Source organism: Xenopus laevis, chromosome 3L (assembly GCF_017654675.1).
Source record: "Xenopus laevis strain J_2021 chromosome 3L, Xenopus_laevis_v10.1, whole genome shotgun sequence".
NCBI classification, from domain to species: domain Eukaryota; kingdom Metazoa; phylum Chordata; class Amphibia; order Anura; family Pipidae; genus Xenopus; species Xenopus laevis.
The window spans coordinates 49,050,099-49,062,788 of NC_054375.1; the positions used below are offsets into that span (position 1 = coordinate 49,050,099).

The following is a 12,690-nucleotide window of genomic DNA, read 5'->3' on the forward strand; positions in this document are numbered from 1 at the left end:
TACGCAGTAAAACTAAAAGCCGAACTTTAACTAAAAAGTCGGCTATTTCATTCAACTGTGCATGTGTTTGCCTGGGGAAATTTGAAGAAAGAAGATGCCGGAAGAGGATCGCTCCATGGTGCTCACTAGAAAAACCCTGCCGGTGCAGTTTTCTGCCAATAGGAGCACTGGCCCGGGTTTCAGGTAAGTCAAAATAATCACTTGGAGTGCCCCAAGTGCAAACAAACTTTCCTTCTGATTTAATTATGTTGTGTTCATCCAGTTCTAAATTAAGATACTTGGATCATTCTGGAGGTTATCCTATAAAGCTAGCACAATAATATCACATAGCAGGTAGATTCTGCAAACAGAGTGCCTTTCTCCCAATGTTTTGGACTTGAGTTCCGCCAGCTTTTTAAAAGAGGCTTAAGTAAAGGCTTCACGGGCAGATTTTTTATTTTCAAACGACCGATTCCAGAACATTCCGATAATATCGTTATCTCATTGGATAGTTGATGGTGTATGAACGATCGTCAGGCCAGGAATCGTCTCGACATTGTCGTTCTCAAAATTGATCAGTTGAGTTTAAAAAAATTTGGACGCTAAAGATAAAATCAGGCAGTTGGTGCGAATGCCAAACGTTTGTCGTAGAACAATCATTCTTTACTCATGATTGTAGCAGTCGAACATATGTAGCCTTCATTTGTAAACCATATAAGAAATAAAGGCCATTAAAAAAAGAAAGGCTAAATATGTTAAATGAACATGCATGCTACAGATAAATTTATCAAGGCATGAAAAGAAAATTCTTCAGAATTCTCTAAAAGCCCCTAAAAGTGCATTGGGGTGACTTTATTGCTTGACCATGAGAAATGGCTCATTTTTTTGAATTTTGCTAATTCAACTCGACTGAAAACTTGTACATTTTACCTTGTAGTCTTGAGCTCTGGCAAATATATGGGGTGGCAATTATTTAATTGGCCTAGCAGATGAAAGTAAAACTCAAAGCCAATGTTATAAATAGAAAGCAGTGCAGATATGGTTATGTATATCAGTGCTCGTATACTTGATCTGTGCTTCCAAATTCGCATTTTAACAAAATGATTATTGCTTAAATATAAATGTTGTAATGTTCTTATTTGCTGCATCACAAACTCTGCCCCTCACGTCAGATCTATTTTCAGTGAAAGCCTCACTTTAACTTTGTCACCTCTACCAAGGAATTGTCATGTTTGTGCAATGTGAGAATTTTCGATCCATGGAATAGTGTACGTGTCAGCCTCCCACAACTTACGAAATACAGTGTCTTTGGACTGAAGTTAGTGAAGAGGAGCAAGTGGGCACTTAACTGAAATGGTGCCCTTTTCTTAGTTCAGAGTCTTCAGAGACATCTGGTATTGTTTATCATATGCTCTGCATGAATTTACCTAAGATGGAAGTGCGTGTCAGACCTTTTCCAGCATTTCCCATGAGCTCTGATCCATAGGAAAGCCTAAAGAACATATATGAAAAATACATTTTACAGGGAGGCCCCTGTTCCAGATGAGTAATTGTAAATCTGCAAGTTAAGTGATGATAAAGCTTTTCTGCAATAGCTGTAAGCATTTGAGTTATCCACAGACAATACAGGCAGGGTAGTCACTGATGTACGTCTATATGTGTCTGTCGTCCGTTCCCCACCTTTATTTACATGTACGGGATCCTTTATCGGGAAAGCTGTTGTCCAGAAAGCTCAGAATTACGGAAAGGCCATCTTCCATAGACATCAATATAATCCAAATTTTGAAAGATGATTTCCTTTTTCTCTGTAATAATAAATCAGTCCTTATCTTAAGCAAAACCAGCCTATTAGGTTTATATAATGTTTACATGATTTTTTAGTAGACTTAAGGTATAAAGATCCAATTATAGAAAGATCCATTATCCGGAAAACCCAAGGTTCCAAGCATTCTGGATAACGGGTCCTCTGCCTGTAAAACACTAGCTTATATGTTGGCACGCCATACCTTCTAGATGATATGAGAATGCTGGGCAATATAGATAAATGGTTGTCCCCACAAACATGGCAGCATCCAGGTATGAGACAGTGCTGGGTGGGGTGGGGGGGGTAGAAGGAAAAAATAAATCAAAATAAAATAATTTTTTTATAACCGTGATGACCGTGAGCCTCTTCTATTGTCCATCTGTGCAGATTTTCACTGCAACCCTATGTTTTAGGTATATTGAGCTAAACCTATGTTTGGCTTCTTTCTAAAAAGGTGTTCACTAAAACTGTACAAACATTTGATAATAATCTTATGGATTATGCAATGTAATGTTTCAGTAGGGCTCCTCCTTGCGCAGCTGAATGTCTGAAAATAGAGAAGTGCTCGCTTTGCCAATATTGTAAGGGTGCCCTTTGGATGCAGAGAGCATGAAACAGAAAATGGACTTGTCAAGGAACTGCTGAGAAGTCACAAATGCACAGCCCCACCAATAAACTACCCAGCAAAGTCATAAAGCATCCTCTAGCTAGAAAGGAAGATTGGCAAACAAAGTGCATGTGATATAGAGAGATTGAGAGGAACTGGGTTTAGCTGTACAAAATTAAAGGGGTATTTCACTTTTGTGTGTACTTTTTAGCATGATGAAGTGAGACAATTTGCTATTGGTTTTCATTTTTTATTTTGTGGTATTTGCGTTATTTAGCTTTTTATTCAACAGCTCTTCAGTTTGCAGTCCAAAATATGCTAGGAACCATGTACTGATTTAAATAAGTGACTGGAATATGAATAGGAATGGGGCTGCACAGAAAGATAGAAATAACTAATTTGTAGCTTTACAAAGCATTTTTTTTTTTAGATCAGGTCAGTTTACCCCATTTGAAAGTTGGAAAGAGTCAGAAGAAAAAGGAAATAAGTAAAAAAAAAAAAAACTATAAAAAATGAAGCCCAATTGAAAAGTTGCTTGGAATTGGCCATTCTCTATCATACTAAGGGGCACATTTACTATTGGTCGAATATCGAGGGTTAATTAACCCTCGATATTCGACAGTCGAAGAAAAATCCTTCGACTACGAATATCGAAGTCGAAGGATTTACCGCAATTCGTTCGTTCGTTCGAACGATCATAGGGAAAATCGTTCGATCCAAAGGATTTTTAACCATCAAAAAAAGCCTTCCCCATAGGCTAACATTGGTGCTCGGTAGGTTTTAGATGGCGAGGTAGGTGGTCGAAGTTTTTTTTAAGAGACAGGACTTCAAATATCGAACGGTCGAATAGTCGAACGATTTTAAGTTCGAATCGTTTGAATCGAAGTCGTGGTTGAAGTAGCCAATTCGATGGTCAAAGGAGCCAAAAAAACTTCGAAATTCGAAGTATTTTCCATTCTAATCCTAAGTAAATGTGCCCCTAAATGTTAACTTAAAGGTGAAACGCCCCTTAAAATCAGCCACCATTTATTTTGACACCAAGGGGCAGAAGGACAGTCATTTTAGTGCAATAGAATTTAAATTCTTTAAAGTTGGGCTACTTCTCTAATGTCCGCACAAGTCCTGCTTTTTATTCTTTGGCAGAGCAGATGGCTTTTATGTTTAATAAGAAATAGAAAAACTGATTTTGCGAAGAAACTAGATACAGGTATAATGCATACTAACAAACAATGCATATTCTGTGTGTAAGCTCGCCTTCTAAACACAGTGGCAGCAGATTTGTGCAACCAGAATAACAGGAAAGTGCTGTCTGTGCTTCTCTGGGGTCATTGTCTTATTTGAGATAGCATGTCCCCTGTCACTACTGTGCTAACTAACACTTCTTGTTTTTTGTTTTAATATTTTCCCAGCGGATTTTGGAGTGTCAGCAAAAAATGTCAAGACTTTGCAAAGAAGGGATTCGTTTATAGGGACACCATATTGGTAAGAGAATAGAACATGTCTTTTTTTTTTTTATTTACTATATTTCAACAAACATACAGGACCCTGGCCATTTTCAGCCTTCAGTTGTCACTCTCTGGGTATTTGTTTCTTTTCCTGTAAATGAAAAGCCATTAAGGTCTAAATTATCTTTATAGTTTATAAACTCTGTGAGCTCTGCATTCATTTTGTATTCTGATGCTTTTCTTTCTTTTTTCTATCTATCGTATATTTTGTCGTCACCACTCATTTTATTAACACTCCAGAAATTGCAGCTTGATTGTAGCATGTCCACAAACAGGCCTCCTGTTATTTATTTTGGAGAATAACTAAAGCCTAAAAAAGGTGTTGTATAATAACAGAGCTTTATAAGCCCTATAATAATAAGGATCTTTAAAGCTGTCCACTGTAGCTTCCCACAGGGTCGGACTGGGGGGCCCGGGGCCCACCGGGACTTGCTGTCCCGGACCCCCTGGCCCCCCAAACGCAACGGTGCACAAGAGCGCAAGAAGCAGCACAGGAGATAGGGGGTCGGGTCAGTCCGACGCTGGCTCCCCATCTTGTATCTTATTAGGCTGTCTTTTGAGTGTCCCTAATACTGCACATGCAGGCTAAGCTTAGGAATCATTGAAATTCATTAGGAAAAAGTGAGCTTATTTGTAATAGAAAGAAGCTTAAAGGAGAAGGAAAGCTATGGAGGCATTTTATTGCCAATAGATTAGCTGCAATAGTGCAAGCTAGAATGCTATATTTATTCTGTAGAATATTTTACCATACCTGAGTAAAAAGCTCTAGAAACTCTCTGTTTGTTTAGAATAGGAGCTGCAGTATTAATGTGGTGTGACATCACTTCCTGCCTGAGTCTCTCCCTGCTCTGTGCTCAGATTACAGTAGAGAAGGGAGGGGTGGGGGGAGAGGAGCAAACTGAGCATGCTCTTGCCCAGGGCAATGAGGTTTAAGCTGAAGGCAGGAAGTCTGATACAGAAGCCCATGTGTACACAATAGAAGGAAAGAAATACAGTGTTTCTTTTGACAGGGGACTCAGAGCAACATTACTTTGGGGGTTTACTGGTATATTTAGATGGACCTTTCTGATAAGGCTTACTTAGTTTTAACCTTTCCTTCTCCTTTAAGGGGATGAGGAGTTGAGGAGCTATTGGGGGTATCTTGGAAGGAACAAATCCTAATTACTAAATGCCTATGTCCTAAGAAACAGAAACCCAAAACATAAAGTGCAGCATTTCTACCCTATTTCTCATATTGAGCTTTAGTTCTATTAAAGAAATTTCATGAACCGGTTTGTACTGTGGGTCTGTGTCTCATAGCTGACCATCAAATAGAGCTTGCCATAAGTAGGGATGCAACAAATTCTTATTTTTTGGACTCTCCCAAATCTTCCATGCAGAATTTGGCTGAATTTGAACCTGCGCAACAATTTTTCAGATGGTCCTAAATTTTTTTGATGCGCCTGCTACCGCATGTATTACATCGGCCCGGATGCAGGCAAACACGGTGGTTATTGGCCCATGTAATGTATTGAGGTGCACATCCACATCCAAAAAGCAAAGGAGCGAATCCACTATATCTGGTATTAGCCTTAGGGTTTGCATTCGGTATTGCTTAGCACTTATCTGAAAAAGGCTCGGATTAGCCCAAATCCCAAACCACATCCTGGATTTGGTTCATCCTTAGGCATAAGTATAAGAAGTTCTGGACATATACTAAATAATATACATTTTACAGGTTTCAAGTCATTAAACTCTATAGTTATGTTTCTATAACAAAGTAATTAACCTTCTACTGACTAACCTAATTATTGAAACATTCAAGAGAATGCTAATATATAATTAATGCTTAATTATAATTAATTAAATATTAATATATATAATATAAATTATCCTCCTAGGAGCAGCTGCAAATGTAATATATTTTTCATGTGTCCTCCACCTTAAGCATACAGTAATTATTCTTGTGCTGTTGCCTTACCAGGGAAGAATGTTATTCACATTTTGAATGGCAAACAAGCAGTGAACCAGCAAAACAATGGGCAAATAACACATGGTGGATGTTTTGCTTGAGTGGCTAATCTTAGTGGAAAATTGTTATATCACTATGTAAAAGACAACTAATTGTACAATCCTTGTAAATTAATCATGAATTACATTAAGATTGTGTTGTTTACACTGTATAGTCTACTTTTTTTTTTTTTTTTTGCTTTTGGCATTACGGTTAGAAAGTTTCTCAATGCTGACACTGCAGAGCAGACTTTAGGAAAGAACCTAGCTTCCATCTAGTCCTTGCATAATGCAGAACTGCCTCTTTATTTGTGTGTTCTCAAATGGCTGCAGAGCTTTCAATCTTTGTTTGCTTTAGGGAACTACAAGGGCATTAACTTGACTTGCCTTAGAACCAGGGTTGTTCCTGCAGTAAGGCAAGATTAGACCCTTTTACTCGGGTGCCATTTTCCCAGGTAGCTCCCCAGTAACCATATGAGCCATTTTATTTTGTGTTTTGGCAATTTTTTAACCTGATACTCTTAGTAAAGAAAGGTACAGCTCCAGAATCATTTTGCAATAATAAAGCCATTGATGCCAAAACACAACCAGCAATTACCTTCCATCACAGATCTTTGAAGTAATACTTAAGGTGGCCCTACACGGGCAGATTAGAGCTGCTGATAACGGTCCTTGAGAACGATTCAGCATCTTATCTGCATTTTGTGGGGCTTCCGACGGGTCTCCCTGATCAATATCATGCCAAAAATCGGCCTGATATTGATCAGGCAGGTTGGAACTCAGCTTTTTACTGAGATCGAGGACTGAATCGACTAGTTGATGCGGTCATAAGACTAGTCGACACCCATTTCCTTTGTTATAATCCGATATCTTTGGTGGGCATATTGGGTTAAGATCCGCTCGTTTGGCAACCTCACCAAACAAGCGGATCTTATCATGTATGGCCACCTTTACTCATGGTCCATTGTACAACCAACAGTAAAAATATATTCGTTATATTCGTTTGTTCCCAGCCTCCTATTTATGCCATGACTGATCATGATAAAATGCTGATTAAATAACTGCCAAGTATTTCTCTTGTCTGTTAAAAAACAGTGAGTGTCAACGCATCATCCTCACTGATGTAAATTAATTTTAAGCAGGCCATATTAGACAGATAATTAATTTATGATGAGTGCAAAGTTGGAACTTGATTCATTTGTATTAACTGCATTACTATATGCCCTAGTGTGCCAAACTTGGAGCAGCTTTTTATGCTATGTGCTAGTGAAATTTTTGTAGAGCTCATGTGGCATTGTTAAATTCTCATTGTGTTCTTATCTGTTGCAGGATGGCTCCAGAAGTGGTGATGTGTGAGACCATGAAGGATTCTCCTTATGACTACAAAGCAGATATCTGGTCTCTAGGAATTACTCTCATAGAAATGGCTCAGATTGAGCCCCCTCACCATGAGCTCAACCCCATGCGGGTTTTGCTGAAGATAGCCAAATCTGAGCCCCCTACCCTTTCTTCCCCTTCCAAGTGGTAAGATCCATACTTCCACACATCTAGTTGGCAGACTCTTTTCATATTGAAAAAGGTGCAGGTGCTTCCAAAAACCAATCTTCCAGACAGACTTGTAAAATAATTAGTCATTTATTTCGGTACACAAGGATACATCCTCTTTTCATACCCTAAGTATAGAAGTTTTGGTATGATTTTGAAAATAGTCATTCAAAAATATTTTTTTTCCTAAAAAAAAAAATGGGTGGGGAACATGAAATTAATTCTATGTATTAGTTGGCACTTGAGCACTTCTTATAAATTCACAAGTATCTACATATGTTGGCAGATAGGTAAATTGATACAAATATTGAGCAGCATTCTATAAACTTTAAGGCAGTGAAAAGTATAGGACAGCAGTAAACATAATTGTAAAGTCAGATCCATTTATTTGGTGGCTCTTCATGTTTAGGTATTGGTAAGTGTCAGAACGGGACATGGTAAGGAAGAACCTGGACAGCTTTGGGGTTTGGTTGTGGAACCCATTGTGTGAGTTGGTATTCTTGATGTATGGACAAGGTGAAACCATTACTGATGGTAGCACCTTAAATGATGCCAAAGTCTACGATTGTATAAGAACTTGCGACAACGTGATATAGAGGTGCCAGTTTAAGAAAAATAAATGCATTCAGGAATTCTTGCTAAATTAACAAACAGGAATGTTGGATCACAATAATAACGATGTTTTAGCTAAAAATATCACTCTTGTATGTATCCCTTTATGGATGTAGGTTCTAGCACAACTTGCCAAGAGATTAGTCATTTTCCTTCTATCCAAATAAAAGTGACCCCTTGGGGATTGTGACCAAAAATGCCTGGTGTAGGGTCTTCATTCTCCTCTGTCATATAACTAATGACAACACCAATTTTTGTGTTGCTGGAAGGTCTCCGGAATTCCACGATTTCCTGAAGACGGCACTAGATAAGCATCCTGAAACCAGGCCAAGTGCTGTGCAGCTACTGGAGGTGAGCCAAAAGCATCTGCAAAAAGCACTGTATACTGTGTATTTTTATACAAGATCTCCTGCAACAGGAATCTGGTTAACAAACATGCATCCTAACACTTTCAAAGACCACACACTTAGCCATATGTTTCTTAATCCTAGAGAGTGACCACAATTCTATATTAAATCCAGGTAAGCTCACAGATGTTTGCTTTATAGAGAGACCACAATATTACCACAAACAATCTTCTTGTGTTCTTTTTTTGAAACTAGACTTAAAAAAAGAAGTCATGTGGCGGAGCATATTTTTTCTCATAGACCTGATTTGAGGGACACAGGCACCATTATTGTTCAGCGATAAAGCATAGAGCTTTCCCGACAAAAAAGCTGACATCCCACCTAACATCACTGTAGCTCTTGGTTCACATATTGAAAAGGTTGCCAGTGAGAATTGGTACAACATCCCTCTGATTACTAATGCACTGGGCTACAGCTTTAGTTGCTTTTTTAATTACCCTCTTGCTGTTTTTTTGTTTTTTAATTATTATTTCTTTCTTTTTTTAAAGATTTTCTTTATTGAAATTTTACAACCAGATTATATTAAGAGAAGAAAAGTTAAAGGGAGGAAGGGATAAAGATTGAAGATAGAGAAAGAAGAAGATTGCACAGAGGGGGATGGGCTCCCCTGTAAGGAGCTTTGATCAAAGCCTATGGCAATAACGTCCTGTTATCCAATCTGTTGGAATGTAAAAAAAAGGATTAAAAGAGAAAAAAAAAGGGAGGGTGGGTTAGTTCCTAGTTACAGGCTCTCCAAGAGTGACTATGTCACTCTGTCTTCCCACCCTTCGAGAAGGTGAGCACCTAGGCATCCAGGTCTCTTTCTAGCCAGTCACCCCATATCTTCCCAAATTTGTCTGGGCAGCCTCTAGTCATGTGAGTTTTTGGCTAGGGAGAACGTCATTAATAAGCTTTTTCCAGAAGCCTTTTGTCGGGGGTGCTGTTGCTTTCCATGGCATCAGGATGGCTTTCTTGGCAAAGTGTAGCAGTTGCAACAGACTCATCTGTTCATAAGGGGTCAGCAATAGTCCTTCGGTAATACCCAACAAACAGAGCTCAGGGGAGCGAACATTAGGGAGTCCAAGCTTAAGTGCACCATACGTCAAAACCTCTGCCCAGAATCTCGGAATATGAGGACAGTCCCAGAATACATGCATGTAGTTTCCCTGCTCAAGATTACATTTAGGGCATACATCTGGATGTCCAGGGTAGATCCGGGCCAGTCTGTGAGGTGTCAGGTACACCCGATTGAGAAACTTGGTGTGAATGTACCTATCTCTGGTGGAAATATTGACCTCGGGTATTTGGCTGAGAATATCTTTCCAAGAGCCTTCATCTAGTTGGGGGAAGTCAGGCTGCCATTTCTGGCAAAAGTGCTTAAGTGGGTCAAAGGCATCTTGTAAAAGAAGGGTATAAAACCAACTAAGCGGCTTCTGAAGCTCAGGGCGTCTCAGATACCTTTCAAGCGAGGTCTCCGTTACCTCTGGGGCCCTTTTTGGGGAATTGAATCAGAAGTGCATGGCGTAGTCTGAGAAAACTGAAGAGCATACGGTTTTGCAAGGCAAAGTCCTCCTACAGGTGTGGGAACTGCTTAAACTCCCTGGGCCTAACAATATCTCCAAGGAATTTGATCCCTGCCGCTGCCCAAGTTGCCGCATCAGGGAGCAATCTGAGTTAAGGGAGGTCATTATTGCCCCACAGGGGGACCACCTTGACCACTGACTCTTTTTCCTATATGGGGATACCACTGCCCTCTGGAATTCTGTATACACCGTTTTCATACAAGGCGTAAGGGTGTATATTGAGGAGAGGCCTCTAATGCTTCAAATGAGGCCGCTGTCCAGCCCATATAAAGCCCCGCATTATACCATCTACTGTTGTAAACCACCTTTTGGGGGGTATGATTGGTGCATTATGAAATGCATATAGGAACTTGGGTAAATAAAAAATAATTTTTAGTAGATTAATGCGCCCTGGGAGAGAGAGTGGTAGAGTCACCCAGTTTTGTACTTTAAGTTTAAGGGTTCTGACAATTGGGGTCAGATTAAGTTCCAGATATTGCGATAAATCCCTATGAATTTCTATGCCGAGATATCAAACGACTAACCCACTGCAAGAGTGGGCGGTGTCTGAGGTCTTTCTGGGTTTCCAGGTCAATAGGGAACAGAAGGGATTTCCCCCAGTTTACTCTGAGTCCTGAAAATTCTCCAAAGTTTCCTATCTCTCGTAGGAGCTCAGAAAGGGAGTCCCTCGGGTCTGCCGGGTAGACCAGCATGTCATCAGCATAAAGTGAGATTTTTTCCATCCATCTCTGAGGAAGTATATTAAGTGTGAACCACCACTCCCATTGCTGCTGGAAAATGATGTTTAGATTAGTTCAACCAAAGCTGTAGAGTCACACAGTAAAGATTTCAATGGGAATTGTGTGTGTTTAATATATTCTCTATTTCTATGTTGCTAGCATCCCTTTGTGAAGAAAGTATCTGTTAAGCCTCTGCGGGAACTGGTAGCAGAAGCCAAGGCAGAAGTGATGGATGAAATAGAAGAACACGGAGAAGCAGAGGAGGAAGATGCCTCCGACAAGGTATCTGTAAGGAGATGATGCCACATTCTATTACCGCTTCTTGTTTAGACAACTATCCTACACACCAGTCTTAAACTACCCTGAAATAAAAGCATGCTTTGACAGTAATACAAACATGCCATTTAAATGGAACAGTAACACCAAAAAAAGAAAGTGTTTTAAAGTAATGAAAATATCATGTACTGTTGCCCTGCACTGGTAAAACTAATCTGTTTGCTTCAAAAACACTACTATAGTTCATATAAACAAGCTGCTGTGTAGCAATGGCGGAAATTTTTTGGTGTTACTGTTTCTTTAAGCACTTAAGATATCTATGTCCTCTTATATGGCACCATATAGACTCCAAGTTCAGGAAATGTGGCATGCCAAGGAAATTATTTTTCCCAATTTTCTATAAAAAAGAACATGCAGCTTTACATATCTGTTACCCCTTTCACATGAAAGGAAAACGATACCCCTCAAACAATGTAGGTAAAATAAAAATATATTGCTTAAATAATATACTTTTTTCATAATAATATACTTTTTTAGCGGAATGTGCCATTGGTTAATCATAAATCGAAAATGTAAAAAAATAACGGCAACCCCTGGGATCGTACGATTCACGGTGCACACAAACATACCAAACAAACCATACATGTTAGGTCACATGAACCAATTAACAGACCGAGTTCTGTCTTTTACTTCCACACTTCTTCCTGTTACAGTTGTAGTATTTCTGGTCAGGTGATCTCTGAGGCAGCACACAGACCATCACGAAATGGTGGTTCAAGGGCAGAGATGTAAAAGAGCAATATTTACTTAAATATATATACCAGTTTGATTAGATTCTCTAATATGCCACTTAATTTGATATAAATTATCTGTTGCTCAAGTATTCATTTTGGGGGGTATAGTTTTCCTTGAACCCTTTTAATATTATTTCATTCGAGAGCACCTGCTTCGGTCGTAATGCCCTGTTAGACCATATTAAATGGATGTTGTTGTAACAAGTATGCACACACCTATTTAACACACTGGATAATGCGTGTTAGTGTGAGCAAACATGGGCTATTTTTAGCTGGCTTTGATATTACACTGTAAACCTGTGAATAGAAACCATAATGGATGAGCCATCGTACCAAAGGTCAACACTGTCATCCCTAAAACAAATACTAGACAGTAAAATAGAGAGTATGTAAAGGGAACGCCAAAGCTAAATGTGATGTTGCTTCTATCTCATAAAAAATACAGTTTCTTACATTTTACTTATCTTGTTATTCTGTTGCTTATGGTGAAAACTAGAGAAAGTACCTGTAATGTATGCCCCGTTTCCTGTTTATCTGTAAGATTAGTATAGCATCCTGTTAGAAGTGAGGCATGCAAAACAGAATGCTCTCCCACGCTTACTGCAAAACAACATGTATGTATTACAGGGACAGTAACACCTAGATGTACATCCAGCGGTTTAACTATGTAACAACAGACTGTGACGTGTGTGTTTAGTTAGAGCCTAGATGTTGGATGTGTAGCCATGTGTTGCTTCTCAGCATAGCATATAGGAAATAACTTTTAACTGCTTGTTCTTCCCTCCGATAGGAAACTGCTCCAAATATGGTGCATACTGGGAAGCTGGCAAAAAAATGATCATAGTTATTTAAGAATACAGAAATCTGTAAATAAACCATCAATTTATACTC

The 12,690-nt window shown here is 39.1% G+C and overlaps 1 protein-coding gene across 1 annotated transcript in view; it reads left to right on the forward strand.

The window, feature by feature from the left end:
- The window catches only part of stk10.L (serine/threonine kinase 10 L homeolog), a 67,876-nt gene that overhangs the window by 37,486 nt on the left and 17,700 nt on the right, over positions 1 to 12,690 (forward strand). The window contains exons 5-8 of the mRNA XM_018252161.2: positions 3,800 to 3,872; positions 7,214 to 7,408; positions 8,311 to 8,392; positions 10,889 to 11,011. Coding sequence (XP_018107650.1) covers positions 3,800 to 3,872; positions 7,214 to 7,408; positions 8,311 to 8,392; positions 10,889 to 11,011 — 473 coding nt within the window. The remainder of the gene's footprint in view (positions 1 to 3,799; positions 3,873 to 7,213; positions 7,409 to 8,310; positions 8,393 to 10,888; positions 11,012 to 12,690) is intronic.